At 42.4% G+C, this 26084-nt stretch overlaps 1 protein-coding gene across 5 annotated transcripts; it reads left to right on the top strand.

Annotated features, from left to right (window-relative positions):
* Window positions 1–4: 4 nt before the first annotated feature.
* ATG13 (autophagy related 13) lies at window positions 5–24200 on the top strand. Of its 5 annotated transcripts, XM_036383374.2 has the most exons (19): window positions 7–333; window positions 3413–3488; window positions 5835–5916; window positions 6774–6854; window positions 7482–7601; window positions 8201–8247; window positions 8804–8944; window positions 9986–10026; window positions 10565–10661; window positions 11008–11106; window positions 11838–11928; window positions 14269–14367; window positions 15501–15611; window positions 16725–16858; window positions 18047–18164; window positions 18889–18966; window positions 19266–19382; window positions 19849–19977; window positions 21190–24200. In XM_036383374.2, the coding sequence occupies exons 3-19, from the start codon at window positions 5848–5850 to the stop codon at window positions 21265–21267; spliced, it is 1650 nt and encodes a 549-aa protein (XP_036239267.1). In that variant the 5' UTR covers window positions 7–333; window positions 3413–3488; window positions 5835–5847; the 3' UTR covers window positions 21268–24200. The 5 variants fall into 5 exon arrangements, with proteins under 5 accessions (XP_054371045.1, XP_036239267.1, XP_036239266.1 ...); XM_054515070.1 differs by lacking the exon at window positions 3413–3488 and having other exon boundaries at window positions 5–333; window positions 18047–18131; XM_036383373.2 differs by lacking the exon at window positions 3413–3488.
* The last annotated feature ends 1884 nt before the right edge of the window (window positions 24201–26084 follow it).

The raw sequence follows: 26084 nt of genomic DNA, 5'->3' as shown, positions 1-26084 counted from the left end.
ACAGCGGCGATGGCGACGGCGATGGCGGCGGCGCGGCGCAGCCCGCGGCTCTGAGGGCAGCGGCAGCCCCGGCCCGGCCCCCGCCGCCGGCCGCGCATCCCCGCCGGCGCTGACACTCGCGGCGAGACCCCCGAGCCGGGAACGAGGAGGAGGAGGGGCGCCGGCCGGAGCCCCGGAGCGGCTTCGGGGCTTGGAGGCGGCGGTCGCGGCCCCGGGGCCGCGGGGCTCTCCCCGTGCCCGGTCGGGGCGCGGAGGAGGCGCCGGGGCGCGGCGGCGGAGCGGGCCCCGCACGGGATGAGCCGCCGCGCCGCCAGCACTGCCGGCCCCGCGCAGGTACCGCGGCCCCCGCAGGGCAGGGCTGGAGCTCCGTGAGCCCGCGGGAGGCCCTTCCAGGGGAGGGGGCTGTGATGTGCGTCTTAAACCATTGGCTGTGGGTTCGCGTCTCCGTTTTACTTTGCTTCGCTGCTCGTGGGGTTCGGTTCCAGACAGCCGCGTGTCGGCTGCGATTCGTTTTCCTAACGACTGGTGGCTGTCAGTGGAGCCTGGGGAAGATGTGGCCCGCTGTAATCTCAGCAGGGGGTCATTTCAAATCAAAATGCTTCACAGCCTGTTGGAAACAGTGGAATCTGAGACCGCACGCTCCATTTTATGGTCTTGTATAGTCTCCCTGTGAGACGCGAGTTTGTGGTATGCTGGGAAAGAGCAGGGGTTTACAGGTGGTCGTATCTTTCTTTTTCCTGCGGGAGGTGTGGCTCTCAGGGCACAGTCAGAGTCGTTCCCGTGGATTCAGTGGGAGCAGAGACATCTTCCATGCCAGTGAATAGGTAGAAAAGGGAATCTTTGGACTAAGCCTACAAACTGCTTACTTACAAATCCCAAAAGTGATATGACTAGGCACATACCAAGGGGGAAAAACATGGCAAATTACTGCCTTAGCTGAAAATTAGTTGGCTGTCCAAATAAAGTTTAGAGCATCTCCAAATTATTGCAGGACTGGCCTGACCTGGAGGACCCTTCCTTCTTGTGGCAAGAAATAAGTCTTTCAGATGAGCCAGGCTGTCTGTAGATGTCCAGAAGGATCATACAGGATCACTTTATTTTGCTTAAATGGTATTGTATAATCTTAACATTTCTGAACATGGGTTCAAACAATAGTTGAACACTGGTGATTGTGTTGGTGATTATAGTGCAGGGTATGTAGAAGCAGATTCTGGTTTAGTCTGTATACTTTGGCTTGACAAACAAACTGAGAGGATGGACCTTTGGACTGATACCATTTTTAGACCTTAGGGAAGTACAGAATGTAACTGTTGGTCAACAGGAATTACTTAATATTGTTTCTAAGTCAGTGGAACTGGCTGTGCTGGCTTTAGTAAGGTATTTACTAAGCTGTGGAGTTATTGGTTAAAAAGTGAATCTGTTTCCTGATGAGGAGGAAAAATTACCTCTTTATCAGTCAAAACTTGAGCATATAGTGAACTACAGAGCCTTTGATCACATCAGAATGTTTATGTTATGTGAAACAGTTTTTCTGCTATTGAATTTATTCTCTTCTGCTATAGAATTTAATATTTTCTTTAAAAAAAATCGACAAACTTCAAAGAATGAGAGTGTCACACCTTCAAACTTAGAACTGTTTGCTACTTCTCCCTAGGTTTCTGACTAATCTACTAAGAAGGCAAAATGGAGATTAATTTTAAGTAATTGTAGGATACTGGAGTTTGACTTGCAGGCCCAGTCTTGAAACAGAGCACTGTGTTTATGAAGATCTTTATATAGTTGCTTATTAGTGTGCTCAAAATACCTGCTTGCAGTGAAGCTTCTTGTTCATTGAAGGGAGGACCTGTTCCAGGAGCTCTTAAAACCTTCAAAAACTTCCATGTGCTTCTTGTTTACTGCATGATTCAATGAGGCTTTTCTGAGCTTCTCATAGGACATCCTTGGAGAGTCAATTTGGTCCTGTATTAAAAAACAAGTTCTGGACGAGTGGTATGGGCAAGGAGTGCAGTCTGCGGCGCACAGTCCAGTAACTGGGAACGAAGATCTGGGATGAGAGCTGTGCACAGCCCTCTCCTTACAGCTACACCCACTCTGCTTTCTTCCCTCTTGTCTTTTCAGTTTCACTCTAGCATAAGAACCATGAGTAATTATTTTGCGTTGATGAAGGTCTGGTTGAAAAGAAAGCAAGATAACTTTTAAGTTGTAGCAGCCATGGCTCAGAGAGAAATATAGGAGATGATGGAAGCAGCCTCTATATGCTTTCCCCAGCAGCAACAATAATGCCTGGTGTGTGTCAGGTGCTTCTGCTCCTTTCCTGTTTCTGTAGGTGTCAGAGAGATGCACTGGCTCAATTCCCGTGCACGGAACACGTAGTGTAATGCCGGTGATCGCCGCTGTTGCCATACAGCTGCTGTGTGCCGGGTTACAGGTGTCTGCCGCCAGCGGGGCTGCTCTCGCTGAGAGCACGGCTGGGAGCACGGAGCAGGGCAGGAGCACGGCGTGCCTGTCGCTGTAGTTCCTCTCGGCTCTGCCGAGGCATTAAGGGGAGGGCTCTTGCAGTTCCTTGCATGACAACAACGAACAGCGCCATCACCTTATGCTGATGTGTCCTTCTCCTCAGAGAAGGAGGGTATAAATAGCAGTAGAGTGTATAAGGCACAACACTTAGATGTTAAGCCGTTGGATAAAATCTGTCTCAACCTTGGGAGAAGGAATAAGGATTTAGTCAAGAGAGCCACATGAGGCAGTTCTCCTTTGCTGTTTCTGATGTTTCTGTTCAAGTAAAGTGAAGACAAAGGCATATAAATAAAAGCAACAGTATAAAAACGGCTGTTAAGGAAGTTGGAGACAAAGCAAAAAGCCATATGGAAAAGATGCTTGCTGCATCACGTGCTGGTGAAAAATCAGTTTACTTAAGGGATTACCTGGTTGAGGGGAGATCAATCATCTGGATTTTTCTAACCTAGACCAAAGGTTATTTCCCTCTAGTTGTTATTCAGTGTAAAATGAGCCTGTGTTATCCTTGAGTTAAGCATAGGCTGTGCACTAGCACTTAACAAGGAGCCATGCTGGCATTGCAACCTACTGGATCTGAGAAGTTGATTGAGTTTGGTAGAACTCAGTTTAAAAAATTTCCTTCCTGTTCAGGTCAGCTGTGGCAGCTAACCTGAAAGTACCAAAGAATTTCTGTAAAAAAAAAGTTTGCTGTAATTCTAGCTACATCTTAACTCTTACCAAGACTGATTCTAAAGGTGAATACTGTTCTAAGCCTTAGAAGGTCTCAGGCAATCACCAGAGGCCCTCCTACAAAAAAATGGAGAGATTATTGGCTGTCAGATAAGAGCCCTTAGACATTTCAGGAGGTGAGTTCCAAAGTCCCAGTTTTCCCATGAAATTATTTATTCCTTTCCAGGAAACCTTGCCTGATACTTTCTGCTCTACTTTGGACTCTGGTGGGTTAACTGTTGCTGGCATTTGGAGCTTGAGAGGTAACAGTATGAATCTCCAAATGTTTGATGAATGTTACAGGTAGTTTCAGATTTTCCAAGAAGAATCCCAGTTCTGCTGCACCAGGGCAGAGCCATGAGGCTCTCATTTTTTTTGAACCCTCTGGTGGTTGTTTCTCTCCTCTAGAAATATTTGGGTCATCAGAACAAATTCCTGTACTGCACATGGAGCCATGCTGATGGTCATCTTTGTTTCCTTTCCTAAGAGACCAGTGAGCCTAACACCTTCCATTAGTCCCCAAGTATCTTGAAATAGTTGATATCAGAAGTTTTTTTCAGCCTCAAAAGGCAAATGTGGGTGTTTTGTTTGACAGCTCTCCCACAATATCAGGATATGTACTTCCTTGAATCTTTCTGCAGGGGTCACATATCACTTTTCACATTCAAAGGCAGTATGTTTTTGGTTTTTGGTTTTTTTTTTTTAGTTTTTAAATGTCAGCATTCTCTTTTCTGAGAAAAACATATTTTTAATGCAGTATTTTATTGCCTGTATCAGCCAGGTTTGTCAAAGATCTCAGGTCTCCTCAGCCCCTACAGTGCTGTACTTAATTAAGTCAAAATAATAATAACAGGTTGTTCTTGCCTGGGGTTTTGTTTGTTTGCTTGTTTGGGGGGATTTGTGGTTTTTTTGTAGTGGTACATGTGTGTACTAAAGGGTTGGGGTTTTTAAATTTTGAGTACTGTGTCAAGCACTTTAAATGCTGCCTTCCTTTTGCAACCCCCCACAGTGGAAAGGATCTGTAATCTGTCTAGTGGAGGTAAAGGCAGGGAAAGAAGGGATAACAGTTTCAATAAGGAGGTTAAAATATCCAAGGGATAATTTGAAAACGCATCTGATGTTGAATATTTTTTGTTGTTAGTTCTCAATTTAAATTATAATTTGTAATGAGAACAGTACAGCTTAAGGAGATGTGGTATGAATGTAGCCCAGGAACTTTCAACTATACTCTATGTCCAGCTTTCTTTTTATAGAGTCATTCAGAAAGCAGCCCTGTTCTCTATAAAATGTTCTGTAAATTGCAGTACTCTTATCTTGCAGCCCTTTTTGATTGATGCTCCTAAAGCATTGGGCTTTACTGTCATTAAGTGTGATATTTTAAATAGAAGTATTGCATGTGCATGGTCATGAAAGATTCTCTATTTGCTGTGTGAACAGGGCTATTGGCCCTTTTGCCCTGCAAGCTTTCATTTGCATAAATAGCATACCTTGCTGTAAGTTCAGTCTTTGCTTGATGACTGAACACTGAATAACGTTGTGCACAGAAGCTGCTCGTGCCCCTGACCTCAGCTGGCCGGCATTCCTGCGAGGAGCAGCACGTTCTTTAAATACAGGATGTCTGACAAGCTGCCTCAGGCTGATTAGCTGTCCCAAAACTGCAGCAGGGGTAGGAGTGAATTCATGCTTTGAAGGCTTACACGGAAAAACTACCAGTGCTGCTAATTAAGGCGTTCCTCCCCAGTGGTCTCTATATGATTATTAACTTACGTGTGAAGAAACTGAGAGACAGATGAATTGTGATTTATCCCAGGCCATGTGACATGATGGTGACAAAAATAGGATTAGTGCCTTGCCCTGCCCTGCTTCAGACGCTGTGCAAGTTCATTGTGTTCCTAGAAACAATTGTATTTTGAAAAACAAGGCAGTGTCAGTGTGAAAGCTAAGTATGTATTATCAGAGCTTTCAAGAGAAGTGAATAGAGGATTTTGGTCTATTTCTTGACAAAAATTTGTCTTTTCAGTTGGTTGTAGATGAATTTTGTAGCTGTATAATTTTTACTTCATGTACTATTTATTGAAAGTAAATAAGCAGTGTAGCCTGTTCCAGCAATGGTTTATTATACAGATTTCTGCTGAAATACCACTGAAATACTGTTCTAAGAATTTCAAGCTCAAGATAGCAATTTGGCTTGGTTTTGACCAGTGCTGATAGCTCAAGATACATTATTTCTGAAGCAGAGACCTCCATGTGTGATGGTTAGCTTGGCATAGAATGCAGTCATTGTGGTGTTGGGGTGTTCTGGGTTTTTTTGTTTGTTTGTTTTGCTTTTTTAAATTAAGCTAGCAAAATTGAAGAACTTGTACTGAGTTTTAATTGTGAGCCTTGTTTTTTTTTAATTTTTTGATCTTTGCACTGACCAGATAAACTATCAATGTGCATTTATACCACACACTCACATCTCAAACCTTTTAGCATGTTTGGATTTTGACAGGTAGAGCACTTTGGTATTTATCATTTCTTTTGAGATGACCTCTAATGGCAAAAATATTTTGAAATCTAAAGAGAAAGCTTGAAGGAGACTTCATTCCCAGACTTGTGCTATATTTCAGATTGCCATATGCAATGGACACTGATCTCAGTTCCCAGGACAGGAAGGACCTGGACAAGTTCATCAAATTTTTTGCTTTAAAGGTAATTTTTCTCCTTTGGACAAATGCCTCTTCTTCCTTGTTTAAAAAATGCCAAAAAACAAATGACATACTTGGTGTGGCTAGAGTAACAAGACTTGTTGGTTTTTTTTTGTTTTATTTTGTTTTGCTGAAGAAGAACAAAGCAAGAAGGGCTGATGTGAAATTTAAGAGATTCCTGAGAACAACTAGAAAAACATATTTTCCCCTTTTTTCTACCCTCAAATCCTCTTCCATCCTCCAGAAACATCCTGCTTTAGAATCAGCTGTAGGCACTTCACACCTCTGTCAGCTTTGGGTTTCTAGCAGCATGTCCAACCACCAGCTTTTAGGTAGTTTATCTGCTGGACTCCACTCTTTCAGCCTATCTAAATTTTTATATTGCATCCAAAAACAATAATACCAGAATGTTCTCTTGAATGATGTTGATATGTAATTATAAAATTTGGCCTCACTTCATACATTGGTGCAAGTAGATAATCTGACAATGGCTTTGGTCTAAATAGACAGATTCATTTGTCTTTAGTTTAGTTGTCCAGGCCTCGGATATTTTTGTAAATTTTTCTGAATTTTCTATAAAAACTGCAAATCCTGATTGCAAAATTGACTTTGTCTTTTAGTCTTGTTACAGAAAAAGGTCAGCCTAAAATGATTTTCTTTCTGAAATACATTTGCCTATTACATGTAATAATTTAAAGTTATTAGAACTGAAGAACAGTGTAGCAAACTCTACTTCTCTACATCCTGGTCAGCCCTTTCATCTTTTTCACTTGGAGCTTGTGTAGCTCAGGCTCTGAACTGAGGCTCAGAGCTGGTGCTGAGCCCAGAACATCACTAAGTATCCTTTTATTTCTATTCCAGACAGTACAAGTAATTGTCCAGGCCCGACTTGGAGAGAAAATCTGTACCCGCTCATCATCCTCCCCAACAGGTTCTGACTGGGTAAGGTCTTATTTTTTAAAGCCACTCCATAACTCTGTGTGTGTGCTGGGAACACCACGTGATTACTACAGTCTTGTGCAGACAATAATAATTATTCACAGAGTAGGTACTACATGTAGTTATGTTTGTGGTGATGTTGCGGGGGGTTGGTGGTTGTTCTTCACATGCAGCAAATCACTCTGGACTCTTACTGATGAAGAGTAAGAGAAATAATGCTTCTCAGCAACTCCTGTTAGCTAAGGCACATTTCCAAGATCTGCTTGGGGGTGGGGTGATGAGTTCTTATCTGTCAGAAGTTTGCTACTCTGCAATTCAGGACGTTTTAGTATTTGGCTTTAATAAAATTGAAAAGACTCAAGATACTCTGTGGATGAAGATAGGACTGAAGCGAGGGAAAAGGAGCATATTTTTAATAGCAGGAATAAGAAAAACGTTTGAATTAGCAGCCAAGGGAATCTTTGTAAATATGAAAAGCTTGAACCCAGCTGGGAATTTTCTGTTTCATAAATATTTCAGTGGACACTGACCTAGTATGTTATATATGGGTCTGTGAGCCTGTCTGAAATGTACCATCACACAGTTTTTCAAAGAAATAAAAAAAATGGAACCATCCCTTTGATTCTGCAGTTCAATTTGGCAATCAAAGATATACCAGAGGTTACTCATGAAGCAAAGAAAGCCCTGGCAGGACAGCTGCCCGCTGTTGGACGGTCTATGTGCGTGGAGATTTCTCTCAAAACCTCAGAGGTGAGAACTGAGTCAAAACAGATGCCCTTTTTTTTGTTTGTGGGGTTTTCTGCCTGAATCTTAAGTCAACTGTTGTTGTGGTGTGAAGCCCACAGCTGCTGCCTTTGGTCCAGCAGCAAGGGCCAGATGAGCCCAGGCACATTCCATCCGGTAATATTGGGATCTTATTCCAATAAACTATGAGAGCTCCTGCCCTTTAATCCAAGACAATGTGAGAATATTTAAATTTTATTAAGTTATATGCTAATGAAATGAAATGTATTGTTTAACAGAAGCAATTCACTGCAAAAATCTGAGGCCAAACACACAAATGACGCAGCAGAAAAATCTAAATTTTTTAAGAAAATTAAATTCTTAAATTTTAAGAAACTAATTTCTTAGCCCATGAAGAACTTAGGCATTCTGAAGAAGGTATTCCCTCAGGTGATATAATTGTGCAGGGACACTTCCAGTGCACCTTTTTCTATCATTGCATCACAAGAAAGTGCGAGCCAGGAGACAAACCATTGAGAGGTGTGGCCACTGCTGATCACTAATGAGATTTGAACAGGTCTGTGTTCTGGAATGAGCCTTTGTTTGCCATTTTTTCTCTGATCCAGGGGGACTCCATGGAGCTGGAAATTTGGTGTCTGGAAATGAATGAAAAGTAAGTGCATTCTTTGTGTTTGTATTTCTTAGCTGATGCAACGGGCACATGTGGTTAATCTACGGTGATCCATGAGCACATTCTGGCTGTGTGGCCAGGGGCACTCCAGAGGGAACACTTCTCTTTGTCTCGAGCAGCAGTCAATCTCTTTAAACACCAGTGTCAAGAATGAAAACTAGTAATTTAATTCCTTCTTCATTCTTCCATTACAACTAGTAGGTTTCCTCAGATACAAGAATTCGTAGTAATGACAAATGTTTTTCATATTGAAAAGGTGTCTCTGTTTAGTAGAAGGCTGCATGGCATTTTTCAGCAATTTCTTCTACAGCAGGTAACTAGGTTGAAGCAGGATGCTTAGCTGGTTGGTCAGTACAGGTAGCCACACTGGGGCTTTATTTATCATTTTGGCAATAAAATAAAACAACTGGCCCAGAGTAATTTTTATTTTAAATAAAATAAACAAAAGCAATTGCAAACCAAAAACAAACAAGAGCCCCAAATCCAGGCAGCTTAGTTGTGGACAAAAGACTAATTTTTTTTCGTTTGTGTTCTCTAGGTGTGACAAAGAAATCAAAGTTTCATACACTGTATACAACAGGCTTTCTCTATTGCTGAAGTCTTTGCTTGCTATAACCAGAGTAACTCCAGCCTACAGACTCTCTAGGAAACAAGGCCATGAATATGTAATATTGTACAGGTAAAGCAAAAATTTCCCATTTGAAATGCAAACAGAAGAGACTAGACTTGCACAGTGTAGCTGCAAATGTAGTTAAAAAGGGATGGGCAATAATAAAATCAAATTATTTTTATAGAAGTACTCCTGATCAGTGACAGAAGAAGACTTTGGTCTGTGTATCACCTTTACTTGAGCCATTGAAAGAAAAGCTAAGCATAGGCTGTGAAGTGTTTACCTGCCACGTTAGGAAGAGTAAAAAAATTCTACATGCAGTCCCTTAAATTGCTTACTAGCACCCAGTTGTTTGGTGTCTGGCTTGTGTTTGATAAATGGCTCTCTACATTGCACATAACTACAATGTGTACTTTTGCAGCATAGATTCAGACTCTCTCCTGTTACTCCATTTTAAAGATGCATCCTCAATTTCACATCCTGTAGTTTTTGCAGTTTACTCATCCAAATACTGGGTTCAACTCTGTTTAGCCTGTGAGTCTGACTGGTTTGTAGTTCACAGTTGTCTTCCAGACTCTGTTTTTGGCTGTTAGAAAAGTCTTTGACATGTGTGCATAGCTAATTTATATGATTGTAAATTTCAGGTTTGTTATCGTTTGCACAGCTGAAAACTCAAATTCCAGCCATTTTCACTTTTTTGCCTCCATTGCTGACTTGGCACGTACTTAAGAGCAACTCTTACAGCACAGTTAACCTCTTATGTTGTGTGATGAGCATCAGCTTTTAGACTCAGACCTATCTGTGAAGTTTGTATCACATCACATTTTTGCTCTGAACTGTAGACTTAACCACAGAGGCTTAAAAAAATTAAAGAGAAATTCCTGATTGGACTACCATTTTCTCTTTCTCCTTCATTTTACATGACCTGTTCTTCTTCTGGAGCAGCTGTAAGGTTTTTTGAGATGGGCATTCCAGCCATTTATTTTGGGCTTTTTTTTCCTGAAGAGTAGTTCCAGCCTTCCAACTCCCAAAATTAAGTAAGAAATAAGGATATGTATAGCATTATGTCCCAGCTGGATCTAACAGCTTTTCTTTTTCCTTTTCCTTCAGGATATATTTTGGTGAAGTCCAGCTGAGTGGCTTGGGAGAAGGTAAGATTAGACAACACACAAACAAGAGCAGAACTGTGTTTCATTCTGACTGCCTTTTGGTTACTATTCCCCAGTGTCATAGGGAAATTCAGTCTGAGGCTTACATATGCTTTTTGTCTGGCTCTGCCAGTGCAGCCTTGTGTCACAAGGTGACAAGTATAATGGTAGTACTTGGACAAAGTCTCGGGTGACTGCCATTTTAACTCTAGTGATACAGAACTGAAATAAGAATACAGAATTATGTTGATAAGGGGCAGGACTGGTAAAGGAGATCATGATCTACTGAGGAACAAGAAGCACTTCAGAACAATATTTTAGACCAAGAAGCCACGAAGCAACATCAGAAGTCTTGCAAGTGAAGCCTACCAGCAAGGCAACCTAGTGCACCTGTTTTGTTATGGGTTCTATGTGTGTTTTTGGGGTTCACATTGCAAGAGATAATGGTAACACTACTGAAATAAGATGATGTAAACTCAGAATAAAAAAGTGTGGCACATAAATAATCAGTGAAACTGAGAATTATTCCTTAACTTTACAGGTTTCCAGACAGTCCGTGTTGGGACAGTGGGTACCCCAGTGGGCACCATCACTTTGTCGTGTGCCTACAGAATCAACCTTGCTTTCATGTCAACCAGGTGAGAAAATGTGATCATGCCAGAAACTGTTTTACAATAATTTACTCTTAAACCCCTCATGTTCTGAGCCCCCAAATCTTTCCCTTCTGCTTATCCTTTCCTGCTGAGATTCTCTTTCATGAGGAACGCTCTCTCTCTTGCTTAAGCTTGCAGCAAGGGGAGTATTTGGGTAGCCCTGAGCCAGGCTCTAGAACTCCAAATTGTTGATGCATGCCTGGAGTCACAGGACTAAATTGTAAAGATGCTCTGATCCCATTAATAGACACAAGGGTTTTCTGTGAGGGCACCATGAATTGGAAAGAGTAGAGAGAAAAAGCCAGTAACACCATTGCTTGTTGCCTTGCAGGCAGTTTGAGAGGACCCCTCCTATCATGGGGATTATAATTGATCACTTTGTGGACCGTCCCTATCCCAGCTCTTCACCCATGCATCCCTGCAATTACAGGTGAGAAAATACTGAGTTGAGGTCATGGGCCATGGTAAAGGCATCCATTATGCCCAAATACAGAGCCTTTTCCGTTCTTTGTTGACAGCATGGGAAGGGACACTGGAGAATTAGGGTCAGTCAATTGGCACAATTAAACATGTGATGAAGGGTTACATTTTGCTCCTCACATTGAGATGGCTGAGTGCAGCAAGCTCCAGTATTTTCCCAAATTCTTCACAGAAGCACTTGGACACAAAGGATGTTTAATCTTGGCTGCATTCAGGAATTTGAAAGTGTAAAGGTTAATCCTGATGCAGAACTACATGTCTAGATGCATGCATCCCTGGATATTTCCACTGGGGGAAGATCAGTTTAATTTCTCTTTGGAGATGAGAGGTTTGCCTTCTCTAAAATGAATGTGAGGGCATTCAGGTTTGGACCAGTGGTGTTGTTTGACAATGGTTGTGTAAACACCAAGGCCAGCAGCACTAGCTTGTATAAGAAAAGTATTAGTTAGATACACCTCTTATTTTACATGGGGTAAAAGACAAACATCCGAGGAAAACTCATGTTTTCCCACTTTGTTTTCCTCAGATCTGGCAAGCAGATGAGAGTCCTTCATAATTCTCCTTTCAACTACACCCAAATACTCTCAACCTCCCTGCAGTGTTTGTCCCAGTGTGTTTTACTATTTGTTTGTTTTAAGGAATATTTCTGGTTAGAAAACTTGTTTTTTCTTGCTGCTTTAGAGCTGGTGAGGACAATGGTGCAGTATACCCCTCAGTAGAAGATTCCCAAGAAGTGTGTACCACATCTTTTTCCACCTCTCCTCCATCTCAGGTAAGAGAAACCAGGCTCTTTTTACTTCTAGATAGAACAGTTGCTGTAAGAATAGTTTGCATATTCCTACATCAGCTGTTGTGCAAACAGAAATCCTCCTGCTGCTAATTAAAATTTAATGTGTGGGTTATTTATGTCATTACACTCTTGAGTAAAATCTATTGAAATTAGATACTAATTTCAACAAAATTCCAAGGGCCTAGAAAGACTGAATTAAAAGAGCCTGTTCCTGTAGCTGGGTTGAGCTGTGCTTGAAGAGGACAGCAGTGTGCTTACACATTTACACATTTGCATACCAATACTGCAAGAGAGGAATTCAAGACATTGATGCCAGGCAGCTTAAGTATGAGTAAGAGACTGACATAGAGAAAGAGACACTGAAATACCAGGGAAATGCTAGAGAAAGACAGAAAAAAGACAAAAGCTGTATTTATTGGACCATTAAAATTTGTTGGGGCAGCAAGAATAAGTATTGGCAAAAAAATTGCCCATGCAAATTGCATTTAAGTTTCAATTTTAAAACAAATAACTAATGGTTTCCTTTTGAGTATAAAACCCCAGAAACTCCCACGTTCTTTTACTGTCTTATGTATGTGATTCCACAGTTCTGTATTTTGAAGATGGCCAGAGTTGCAGTTGTCTATTGCTTTAAATATTCAGGATTGCCCTGCCTTGTTGTCCAGCCAAGCAGATGGCTCTACTGACCTTTAAAGACAATCCAAAGACTCTAAATCTCTTTCACTGTCAATGTGAAACATAGAATGAAGTATAATTGGAATGCTGTTCCAAATGGAAAGAATTTGCTATGGGTCTTTCTGCTGCTTCAGAGGAATTAATATGTATGGTTTAGCAGAATGTATTCTCCTATATGAACAAGCTAGAAATGAGCTTCTCTTAGGAAGCATTTCTGTGCCAAAGTGATTTCAGGTGACCAGGCATCAGGCAATGATGAACTAATTAGTCAGTACTCACGGTAAGTCTGATGGAATAGAGCTTTTCTTATTCTGCAATACAGAGTTCAGGAAATTAGTTTGTGGCTGAGTTGTGTCCTGCGTTTTCCTAAAGAGGGGTAAATACAAAAGATTTCATAAGGAAATTTCCACTGGCTTGCTTGTGCCAGTGTTACTTAACAGTAGTAGTGTATGTAACTATATTGCAGTTGACATTTCTGCAGGTGTCATGAAGCTTTACTGTCACTGAGGGGGGAAAAGCTTTATGAAACCACATGAACCTTGAGGATTCACATAAAGTATGAGCCTACATTCTTGCTTTTTCTGTGGCTCATGGTTGCCATATGCTGTGCCCTTATTTGTAAAGCAACTGCCAGTCTTTGTTACCACAGTTAGAATTGTAAGGTTGCCTTGGCTGAGTGGACTTTAAATTAAAAGGGAAAGAAGTAGTTATTTTTTTTCTCCAGCTTTCTACATGTCCTGTGCAGGTTAATGACTAGGAAAATACTAGGAACTGTGTGATTTTGTAGGCAAATATTATCAATCTCTGCCTGCCTTCTCAGTAAAAGTGAGGCCTAACCTCTGTGATACAAGAAAATAGTTGTCACCTTCTTTGTGAGCTTGTATGTCTGCATAGGTGCGTTGTGAAGCAGCCCAAAATTCAGGAGAGTCTGGCCACGGGTAATACCCAGAAATGAAGCTGAAGCTTTCCTCAAACTGAAAACCATTGCTAGGAAAATGACTGTGGGAGGAGGTATGGGACTGAACGAGGTTTGGTTTGCCCTTTGTGCATTAGCACCCTCTGTGAGACTGTCCTCTGGAGTTTTGCTCCTGTTGATGGAGTTCCCGCTTCACATCAGTGTCTTTGAATTGCACTGTAGTCTGGGTCACCTTTATTCTCAGGGTGCAGCATGGACCTGCCAAAATAGGACCCCTCAGAAAGCTGGAGGATAGAAAGTATGGATGGATGGAGAGTGCTGAAATACAAGTAATTTGTAAATAAAAAAAAAAAAAGAAGTACTTGACTTTTTCTGGCATCTGCTCAGCTTTCTTGCTAATTCGCTGGTACCAATTATAATTAACTGTGGAACAGAGTCTCTGGCAGTTACTTTCTGTCAGGGTTTACTGGAGTCTAAAATATTACCTGTGTTCAGTGGTTCACTCAGATTGAAAAACAGTCAATTCTTTACAAAATGAATGTACTTCTGGCAATACTGAGATTTCTGCTCTCTGTGTAGGTGTGGCTGCTGCAGCCAAAACCTCTTCACTAGCATTCAGTTCATCCAACTCTTCATAATTCCTCTCTGAAGTCCTTCTCTCTCTCTCTTTCTCTCTCCCCCCTCATTCTCTCTTTTCCTTGTTTCCTCTGTTTGTCTGTGTCTATGCACAGTGTGTTTTTACTGTCACAAAGGCACATTTTCAGACCCCACCTCCTGTGGTGACGGACACCTTGAAGGTCCCAGTGATGGGGCTGGCCTTTTCCCATCAAGTGAGTTGTCGATAGAATATGCTGTACATGGTCAGAATAGAAGTTCCAGCAGGACAAAACGAATACAGGAAAATACAGATTTGACAATGTGGAGTGTTTGTTGTGCATGGGAAGACTGGTGAACCCACAATGAGCCAGACACTTTACTGAGACTGGCTTCTTAAATGCCTTTGCAGATGAAGGTCTCCTAAAGACAGGACAAGCACCCCTAAAATCACAACAGCTGTCAAGGATTGTTAGTGAAAGACACTAGTAAGGCACAATTCTGAGTGTTAACAGCCAATGTCCCTAGAACCTGTATAGTCATTAGAGCTCCACTCAGCTGAACTAGCCTCATGTGAATCAAAGTGCTGTTCTTCATTTTGATACCTGTAAAGGACATCAGCTTTGGAGCTGCTGGAGCTCACACTGAGCTCTGGAAGAAATACTTATCTTGAGGTCAGGCAAGTCTAAACAGGAAAGTTGTATCTAACCTGACTGGGTAGATTTCTGCCTGGGATGTATAAGGAATTTCTCCTGGGTTTCACTGCTTCCAACACTTAATTCCTAGAGCAATCTCACAAGGGTTAGCTTCCCAGTTCTCTTTACTGGGCACATTTATGGGACCATGTATTCTTTCACTGAACAGGTGACCTATTTGAACAGGTCTGGAAGATGACCTGTTTTAATTTGCAATGGAAGTAGGTTCAAACAGTTGATAATGAAGTTGTTTTGGGATAAAAAAATATTAAATATTAACTCTTCAGTAAGTTTATGATGGCATTCATGTAACCCACTACACCAGTATTCAAAGTAGGCCTGTAGAGCAGAGCTTCCCTGAGACTGGATGTCAGCCATACCTTGCACAGCCTCCTCCTACATGTGTAGGAAGCCAATCTTGTTTCCCTGTCAAGGCTCAGACTTAGTCCCCTGGACTACTGTCAAGTAGTCCTCATAGCAATAAGAATTTTTTAGAATAACCTACATTATTGATTTCAGTGAAAATCTAGCATCCTTCTGCCAGCCTGAAATGCTGTGCCTCTGACTTTTCCTGTTCCTTCTTCAGTGACTGGTGATTATTCAGGCTGTGGGGCATTCCCCTTCCCTTTCCTCTCTCCTCTCCCTTTGCCCTTGTTTTTTCTCTTCTTCCCTAGCTTTCCAGCTCACGTCTTTCCTATCAGCCTGCTGCCCTGGGAGTTGGATCAGCTGACATGGGGTATCCTGTACTCTTTGCTGGTGGCTTGAATGCTGCACACCCTCACCAGGTACTTGTAGAGAGTAGAACCAGCATGGCTGGTATTGCAGCCATTTGTGTCACTTGTACACCTGAGAGAGGCATTGAAACTAGTGCTTGCATTGGTGTCCTGTCTGTCAGGAATGGAAAGAATATAAAGTAAACACAGAGAAAGCACAACTTCCACAGGAGTTGGGAATTGGCTCCTCAGCATCCCTGACTTGACTGGGGTATGGGGTCATGTGGAAAAACTATGCCAAGAGAGCAGACACCAGACCTGTTTGCCTGGTCTGCTTGTCACTGATTCCAAACAGTGCCTGTTTTACAGAGCTGCTGCCCCTGTAGCTGTCCAAGCGCAGTTCTGTAGGCTAGACATAGGATACACTGGCAGTTCATACTGACATAGTTATATTGGTTCATCAGAAAAATAAGCCAAGTTGACAGAAGTCTTTTTCTGCTTGTGATATTGATGTTGCACCAGTTTTGCTGACACAAATGTTAATAAAATAAAAACATTTCAGTTGGAGTGGTCTTACAGTGAGCATCTAATCCAACATCCAGTTCAGGGCTGGCCAAGCTAAAGCCTGGTATTAAGGCAATTGTCCAAATGCCTCTTAAAACTGGCAGCTTGGGGCATTGACAGCCTCTCTAGGAAGAGAACACTGTTCCAGTTTTTAACCACCCTCTCTCCAAAGAAATGCTTTCTAATGTCCAGCCTCCCCTGGTGCAGCTTCAAATCACTCCCATGCGTCTTATCACTGGATCCCAGGGAGAAGAGAGCAGCACCTCCTTCTCCACTTCCCCTTCTCTTGAAGCTGTAGGAGCCATGGGCTTGTAGCAAGGGGATGTAAGGTTTTTTTTCTCCATTCCTCCCCATGAAGCAGAGGACTTACAGCCAGAAAACTCTGCAGTGTAAAACAGGCCTGAAATGGACATTAGAGTAGAAAGGGAGTAAAAAGTGAGTTTGTATTGTGATAATACACTCCTACATGACATCTCTCTCAGGCTTATAGGGGCTAGAGTCCAATCACATGCCAAAACCCCCACAACTTATGCCCAGTATAATGGAAATCTACTCTTTATTGCACTGTGGTTTTGGTTTGATTTTGAGATTTCTTAACTTGACTGTTTCTTTCTATCTCAGTTGATTGGTCCAGGCAAAGAAGGGGGAGTTCCCCCAGTTCCTAGCCAGCCAGCGCATGGCACTCAAGCTGACCAAGAGAGGATGTGCACCCCACTGGAGGGAGTCCATTACTCAGCAGCTACTCCTTCTAGCAGGTGGGTTGGTTTTAGATGGTCCACCACTTCTGCTAACCCACTTATAAGCCTGTTAAGATAAAACTTTTTGTTTGCCCTTTTTATTTATTGTTTGTAGCATAACTATTTTCTTGTCATTCCTCAAATCAACTTGCAGATTTCTCTGATTGGGGCTTTTTCAGCCTTACTCCAAACAATGATCTTGCCCATCTATTTAAACCTCCCAGTCTATGTAATATTCTTCTTCTATGTAATATATCTTCTTCTATGTCAACTTTATTATCGATTTTATCATTTTTTTCAATCTTTCTGCTGCTTTTGCTTATTGTAAAACAAGATGCAGTAAGTTCAAAAATGAGCCTTAAATTCTCTAGACTTAATGTGCATTGTTACCAAAGCCAGTTGTAGTTACCATAAATCTGTTCACCATTTTAGTAAGAAACTTTAGGCACAAAGTTATTTAAAAGGAAACAATGCAACCTCAAACTGTCCTAAATCAACTCCCTCACATCTAATTAAATCCTTCTGTTTTTTTGATCACTATATTTATTTCTTGAGAAATCTCTCTTGGGGTCACATAGTTGTGAGTCACAGAGAACTCTGGGGAAACCAAAACTCACTTTCCTGGGTATACTTGAATGGTAATCCTCTTCAGTCCTTTCTAGGTAATCCTCTTTCCATGGGACAAAACTATTTTTTTTTGTTTTAAAGTTCTGAATACCTGTGGTAGGAAAAAACCCAAAACAATAGGTCATGGAAGTACCTAATAGCTATGGAGTGAATTAATCATACTGGGAGTGGCTGTTGTCATATACCAGATCTGCTGCATTTGTGAACTGAATGACAGATATAATGGGAGATCTCTCACCTCCTGAGAGATCTGTGAGTACCATGTTACTGAAAAATAGTAGTAATGAACAGGAATTGCTGTGAACACACACAAGTTAAAAGCCCATTTCCCAGAAGAAAAGCCTATTTCAGCAACTTTATATTCAACTAAATAGTTTTTGTCCAGCTTTAAACAAAAAAAACCTGATTCCACAAGTGTCCACTTTCCTGACTGAGGAGGAAGTTATGATACGAGGACAGATTTCTGTTGTCCTTCTTCCAATACTAGGAGTAAACCAAGAAAAATGAAGGAGTCTCATAAAAAACCTTATTTATCTGCCCTGGGTCAGAAGGCACTAATTATGTATTTTCCTCCCCCAGTGAGGACACAGAAACAGTATCCAACAGCAGTGAAGGAAAGTGTGGCTCCCCACATGACCTTTTGGAGACCATCTTTATCCGGAAGGTGGGAGCTTTTGTCAACAAACCCATTAACCAGGTAATAGGCAGTAGATCTTCTCAGAGAACACCATAATACCTTTCTTTTCCTGTCTGTTCATACACAGAGGAGCAAAAAGCACCCCAATGCCAGGGCAACCTCAGAGACTCAGAGAGTGCATATTTCTGCCTGCTGCATTTCCCTACAAGTTGTAGTTTTGCCAAGGTGTATTTTGTTTTTCATAAAATCCTTTTGGGATGTGATAGCCATTGATTTGCCAGCACCCTATTTGAGAATAGAAGACTTGGTACTCCACTTGGATCTCAGCAATGATCTGCAAGTACCACAGATCCATAAACTAGGAAAGCTGATAGCAAGCCTCCTTTCCTTGAAGGAACATGCAGTAGACCAGTTCATCACTAGAAGCAAGCATTTAAGTTCAGCTAGGGCAGCTTAGAGATTTGCTTGGCTCCTAGGGCTGCAGTTGTAGGCCTTTTGGATGAAGGAATGAGAATTGTTTCAATTTGTAGCAGTTCATTAATCCTTGCCTATATTATACAAGATGTGTATAGAAGCAATCCCATCTCAAGATATGTATCTGCATTAGGTCAACAGAGTATCATCTTTGGATTTCATGCCTTTTAAATGAGGTTGTCAGCCTCCTGCCTAACTGCTGACGTGATTTTGGGCCGTTTTTAGCTGGCCTGACAAAGACATTCAATATCCTTTTCATGCCTGGTAAGCAGAGCATCTTAGTGAAATTCTGTTTGCTAAATCTCCTCAGGTGACCATGGCCAACTTAGACATTCCTTTTGCCATGTTTGCTCCCAAGAATGTTGAGCTGGAAGATAACGACCCCATGGTAAGACTCTTCCAGAGGTATATGTGCCTTCTCAGCATCCCTTATGCAAACATCCATGCTATTCTCTGCCTTGAATACACTTTGGTTTTGGACAAAATAACTAGCTATTCCGATTTGTTTGCTTTCAAGAAGTCTCTTGTGTTGAATCTTGGGCTCTGTAGACATGCAAATAACAGCATGTGTTTGTTGCCCCTGCTCTAGTTAATGTTAATTGTCCCACCTAACTGCCCCCACACTGCCAAAGCACACACAGACATGACTGTAAGATCACTACTCACCATCTTTGGTTTCTTGGGCAGGTCAATCCTCCTGAATCCCCAGAAACGGAATCTCCTTTACACGGCAGCTTACACTCAGAGGGCTCCAGTGGCAGCAGCACAGGGAACACCCATGATGACTTCGTTATGGTCGACTTTGTAAGTGCCCCCATCAGAGCTCTTACACCTGCACCTTAGGTGGGCTTCATGTTCTGGTGTGATGGCAAATGATCTCAGAGTATTTTCAGTGGGAGTGGTAAAGACACATCATTCACAGTACCATACTCTAGGGCGTGACAGTCCCAGAACTGCCAAGACACTGGTACCAGGCATCATCAGCTACAAATTAAATACCATTTCAGTTCTCTACTAACATCTGGGCTTGGCATCCTCTCTCTTAGCACCTAGAGGAGCTAGATTCCAAAGATATGTTCTCTTCCAACTGCTCAAGTGCTATTGTGATATCAAGTGATATTGGCTGTTCTTCAGTTATTTAATATGCATTACTGCAGCAACAGTTTTAATGCTGAGATGTTTACTGATAGCAGGTAACAACTTTACCTGAGATTGTAACAAAAGGGAAGCCAGTGTCTCTGGGAATTAACAGCAGTGTCTTCAATTGTAGAAACCAGCATTTTCAAAAGATGACATTCTTCCAATGGACCTGGGGACATTTTACCGTGAATTTCAGAACCCCCCTCAACTCAGCAGCCTCTCCATTGACATTGGAGCACAGTCCATGGCAGAGGATTTGGTATGGAATCCTGAAATTTCTGTATGTGGAAATCATATGTACTTTATAATGCTCTCCCTATTCCTAGTTTGAAAAAAGTATCTTAATAGAATTGTAGAATAGTTTGGGTTGGAAGGAACCAAGGTCATCTAGTCCAACCCCTCTGCAATGAGCAGGGATATGTTCAACTAAATCAGGTTGCTCAGCCCCATCTAACCTGGCCATGTTTATTTCCATGGATGGGGCATCCACCACTTCTCTGGGCAGCCTGTTATAATTTTTCACCAGCTTCATTAAAAAATTCTCTCTTACCTAGTGTGAATCTACTCTCTTTCAATTTAAAATCATTGTCCCTTGTCCTATTACAACAGCCCCTGCTAAAAAGTCTGTTCCCATTATTCTTAAAAGTCTCCTTTTAGTACTGAAAAGCCAAAATAAGGTCTCCTCAGAGCATTCTCATCTTCAGGTTGAATCACTACAAGTCTCTCAGCCTGTCTTAACAGGAGAGGTGCTCCAGCTCTCTGATAACTTTTATGGCCCTCCTCTGGACCCACTCTAGCAGGCCCCATGTCTTTCCTACACTTTTCAGAAGAGAGAGTTTTTTTTCCTATACTTTACAGAAGGGAGTCCATCACTAATATTTTCCAAATAAATGCAGATTTGTTTCTGGTACACCTGAGCCTCTGAAACCAGTGTGTTTGTCTTGAAGCTGAAGACTGCTGCAGCATGCTTGCTCTGGGTCACTGAAACCCCCCAAACTAATCCTGCCTCTGGGTTGTCTCACTTGGTGGCAAACCAGGCCTGACTTTGCAGCCTGGGCAGAGTTAGAGTTCTGGTGTGGCTGGTGAGTCACATCTGGGTGAGCACTCTCTTAGGCTCTCTGGCATTGTGCCACACTGTGGAGAAAAATGAAAACCAGAGAGCAGCAAGTGACTTGATGAAGGCAATGATTTGAGTGGGTTATTGTGCTGCAGCTGGTGGGGATTACACAAGGTGAGGCCCCAGTGCACCTCCAGTTCCTGCAGAACAAACAGGCTCTGGGCAGAGTGCCCTGCTCAGGGTAATTTCCTGGATGCTGCCAGAGGGCTCCTGCTTTTGTGCACGTAGAAAGTGAGCCCAGAGCATTGGTGAGGGATTGCATGACTGAGAAACAGATTTTTTTCCTAGTGTGTTTAAAATTTCCTTCTGTCTGCTGTGAATGAACCCTGATCTACATTTTTCCTTACCTTCCAGGACTCATTACCAGAGAAGCTGGCAGTCCATGAGAAAAATGTCAAAGAATTTGATGCTTTTGTGGAAACCTTGCAGTGAAGCTGTTTCCCAGTTCTGCTGCAGCAATTCTTCCTCCTCAAGGCATCCTGGAGAGGACATCAACAAATATCTCTATCGCCCCTGCTCTGCCTTTTGTTCACATTGACTAGTTCCCTCCATCAAGTGAGCTTTCTTTTCTCTCTTCAATGACAGATACGACTCATCTGCTGATTCTCCTCAACTTTTCCACCACATAGTTCTGGACTGCTTTTCCTGCTCACAGTCAGTTTTAAGACTTCAGTAGGGACACAGGAAGTCAAACCCCAGTGTATGGAAACTTGCTTTCTCTTCGGTCTGTGTTCTGTATGGAGGGGCGTTGTGGAAAGTTGCCATATGCTTCCTCCAAGGGTCCTATGGTGCAAGTTTCCTAGGTAGAGCTTCTTGCTAACAGACTTTTTCCTGCAGTCTCTGATCCTGTTAGAGCATAGAAAGCTTTGGCTTATTTCCAGGGTCTGTGAGTTCAGCAAATTCAACTGTTTAAAGTCCATTCCACAGAACTGGGCATTTCATCCTGACTTCAGAGTGTGTGCTTGGAGCACAGGGAGAGACGTCAGCTTTGGAACCTGCATAATCCAAGTTACCTTTGTTTTCCTGCTTCTAAGGAATTGGGTCTCTACACTGTGCAAGGCCCTCTGTTAGGTGGCTGACAGGCAGGAATGAAACTACAGGAATGCTTTCCACATTTCCTTCCCGAGTGCACTGACACTCAGGCCATGCTGAGTTTAACAGTGTTGACTGTTGGCAAGCCTGCACGTAGCAGCTGTGATGATGCTGAATTCATAGTCTCTAGTTTTGAAACATAACTGTAAATACTAGGAATCCTATTTCTTTAGGGTTATGTAACTAGGAGTCTTAGTCCAAGATTTTTTCCTCTAATCCTTGCAAACCTTCCTGCTTTATGGTTAATAGATGATCTTAAGAATTAAAAAATATTTATTGCTTTTAAAGAAACCTATATTTAAAAGATGTTCTGTTTTCATGTTATAGTGCGGGTCATTCTGTCCTGATCACTGCAGAGAGCAAGTGTGCCATGGAACCCTAGCCAGTGAGGCTAGTCTCTCTTTGCAAGAAAATATCAAAGATATTTATTTTCTAAGACAGACTTGATTATACTCTGTTTGGGGGACTGTGTGTCCATTACATCCAGCCAGGGCTCACTGATGGAATGAAATGCACACGTCAGTGGAATGGAGTGGCAGGGACTTGGTAAAAAGCTGTCTCCTGATAGGCATGGATGAATTTGTAGTGTTCTTTTGCCATTCAGAAGGCAGCTTCTTTAAAGAAGCACACTTTTTTGGGAAGCTTATGGTACTTTTTAATCAGCTGGCTTTCGAGTAGCTGAAATTTTATTTTTGTAATAATCCAGCCACTGACAGTGTGACTGGCTGGAATTGCTCTATGGGTGATTTGGCTGTTGCATGTCTTCTGCCTCATGTAAGGATGGGAGGAGAAACAGTGACACTAAACAGAAACTTGGATAAGGTGGGGTTTCTTGTGGTTCTCTCTCTTCCTGCCCCGTGTAACTAGAGTGTGCAACTGCAAGACCCCTTACTGTCCAAAACCACTTCTTTTCCCCCTAGTTTCTTTTAAGTGGAGTTGTGTTGCTTGAGCACTGAGAAACCATCTTCATTTCCTCAGAGTGGCTGAGTAACCAGCCTTCTAGTTGGTGCAATGTGGCAGCTTCAGCTTAGCTGCATTCTTCATTGGAAGAGATTGCCTGCAGCTGATGAGGGAACCCCAGCTCCACTCTGGGACACTATTTCTGTGTCACTGCTAGAGCAAGGAGCCAAATTCAGAGCAGCTTACTATAAGGCCAGAACAAAGCAATGCTTTGAAGTTTATGAGTATTTTTGTCGAGAGATATGTTTGGTGGGAGGCCTTGTAAGTTCTAAAACTCCAGGTAAGAGCTTCATTGAAGGAAAATTACCCACCAGAACCTTTTTATTTTACTCAACTGATTCAACTTCTTAGCAACCTCACATGGAAATTGCTTTGTCCATGCAAAGTAAGATGCAGAAACATTTAAGGTTCCAAGATGAAACAGTTTCTAACAGGACTTCAGTTACACAGGCTGTAACAAATACTTGATACCCATCCAAAAGCCACCTTGTTTCATAGGTGGAAAGGGTCACAGAAGGGTGCTGGAACAAGGAATTAAATGGATCAACTGCCTCTCACCTGTGCTCAGGAAGTTGGTCTGCCACTTTGTAGGAAGTAGTTCATAGGTGGTTGTCAACTTTAGTCTCTGAAGTGATACAATCTGGGCTGCAGAGCAGCAGAGATGAGGCAAAGGGCTGGTTCACACCATATGAATAGAGAACAGTTGAGGTTGAAGTTCATCTAGCCAGCACTCCTGCTGTGCTCTTCTGCTGACAAGCTGTGGAGCTGGCAGGGAGCACTGCCATTCTTGTTAACCCCACCCAGGAGGTCAGGGCTTGTACTTGTGCTCCTTTATTGTTGGAGTTCCTAACATGGCTACAGCTCTCACATCTCATAAGGCAAAATGGCATTGTGGCACATATTCTTCTCTTCAAAAGGCTGGAAAATTGCCTATATAAGCTGCTAGCGTTGAGCTGGATGGCCACAGCAATAAGAGAGTCTCCAGGGCTGAGTTACCTGCCTCTTCTCTGGAGTGTCTTCAGTTTTAACACACAGTTGCTACATCTAGGCTCTGAGTTCCCTGACCACTGCACAAATGCTCTGCTTCAGTAAAGACCTAGCTGCTGCTCTGGCCTGCCACGGATTGTGTAATGAAGGCTGTTTATTTTAGCAGCTCTCTGCTCTGCTGAATATTAAGGACAGTATCTATGTAGCTGCTGATTTACAGATACTTTGGGTGGAGGGGAAGATTCCTCAAGTGTATTATTTTGGAAAGTCTCCAGTGTACTTCAAGTATTCAAAGAATTTCCAATAAAACTTTTGTGTAAGCAACACTCTGCATTTTTCTGTGTACCAACAGGTCTGGGACAGTCCCAGGCTCATGCTTGTTTTCCTCCAGGAAAAAGGAGGGTTAGGGGCCTCTCAGTGAATGCAGGACAGAGCAAGTTGCTGCCTCTGTCAGAGGGCAGAATGGACTGATGCATTATAGTTGGAGAGGTCAGTGGGATCTTGCTGAGATCAACCTACTGGAAGGACAGTGAGGGACAGACAGAACAGGTGCCTGGAGGTGGGAGGAACAGTCATACAGTGTTTGACCCTGCTGACCTCACCATGAACCGGGAAACAAATATTAACTTATCTCCAGAGGAAAGGGGTGGGAAAAGGCAGAAAAAATTACCCAGAAAATTTGCATTGTACATGGTTGCTACATACTTAAAGAAGCATAGGAGTGTTTTTGAGTTGACAGGAGAGATAGCGGAGACTAATAAAATGCAGAAAGAATAACCAAACTTAACAGCTGCATTCTAGTAGTGGTAAAAGTTAACCCTGTATAACACACAGTGCCAGGTATGGTGCCAACACCTTCCCTTTAAAGGAAAGACAAGATTATAAAAATCCATGTACTAATAGCAACTGCTGATTTAAGCTTCAGTGTAAAGGGTGTCTGGTTGTTATAAAAAAAGACACAGTGGATAAAATTACATGAATGGGGTGGAAAAAAAGAGAAAAATTACTCTGTGTATTAGAAGCTTCTATGAAGGGAATATTCCAGCTTGGGATATAAGGATAACTAATAAAAGCAATCTTTTCTTAATCACATCTTCAGAAGGTAACACAGTAAACTGAGCATACCACTGGAATCTCACAGGTAGCAATCTGTCTACATTATATGCATCTATATATGTGTATTTATGAGTGTCATTTAATGAACTTAAAAAGACACAGTGCAGTGTCAAAACTCACAGAAACCATCCTGTAGGATCTGGGGCCTACTACAGGGCTTTCAGTTTCCACTATTTACACCATGTCACCAGGAAGACAAGGGATTGGAAAAACCATCAGGAAATAAGTGACAAAGAAAACAATCACATAAGTACGATTAACCACCAAGGTCATGAACAATTAAATACCATCACTTTGTGAGCCTACTTTATGTATTTATAAAAAAATGTTCTCAGAACAGTGTCCATCAAGTCAGGAGGCAGCTACTCATGAGAAAGTGTCCAGTTGCAGTGGTGCTCACACTGTGTTCAGTACTGCCCATGGCAGCACATAACATAGTCCTGCCAGTGCCAGCTCCCTTTCAGGGACAGGTGCACCTGCTCTCCAACTCCTCTGAGCTGATGTTGCTACAGCACAATGCCAGGCAGGTCACTGTGACAAAGCCCAGAGCCAGGACCACCTGCTACACTGGGGAGGTTTGAGAGCTCTCTGTATAGTTGGAATGTTAACCACACTGACCCCATTACAGGGGCCATGTCAACATACAGAAGGGGAGCTGGCAACAGTGGGAAGCCCTTAACTGGTACAGTAAAAACAGACAAGCAGCACACATTTTAGACATGCAAGTGTTGACATCAGCCTCAACACATCACCCTGACATACCATTGCCGACAACCCAGCAATCAGGCTACTGCCTGATGCTGATGGCTTTAGCCCCAGCCCTCTCCATTCTACTCCTAATTCTTGCATCCTAGCCAAAAAACTTACTGATGTAACAGGCAAACTGCAGTCGTTAGGAAAAAGTGGTGAACTGAATATGGATCAAGAGGAGTGTGGTGGTCCTAACCAGACTATTGCTCATCAAGTTAGCAATCCACATCCATCGAAATGAGAAGGTGCAGGCTTCTGCTGAGTGTATCACTTGCCCCAGGATAAACTTAGCCAGCAATTCCTAAAGTGGCTCCTGCTTGGCACCCTTGGAAATCCTAGGCAGA

This window comes from Molothrus ater, chromosome 6 (genome assembly GCF_012460135.2).
Source record: "Molothrus ater isolate BHLD 08-10-18 breed brown headed cowbird chromosome 6, BPBGC_Mater_1.1, whole genome shotgun sequence".
Lineage (NCBI taxonomy): Eukaryota > Metazoa > Chordata > Aves > Passeriformes > Icteridae > Molothrus > Molothrus ater.
This window is presented reverse-complemented; position numbering and strand designations above follow the sequence as displayed.

Coding starts and splice junctions, on each gene's coding strand:
- ATG13 (XM_036383373.2), top strand. CDS start 5,848: ATGGACACTGATCTCAGTTCCCAGGACAGGAAGGACCTGGACAAGTTC. Junction 7,602..8,200: donor TTTCTCTCAAAACCTCAGAG/GTGAGAACTGAG, acceptor TCTCTGATCCAG/GGGGACTCCATGGAGCTGGA. Junction 10,662..11,007: donor CTTGCTTTCATGTCAACCAG/GTGAGAAAATGT, acceptor GTTGCCTTGCAG/GCAGTTTGAGAGGACCCCTC.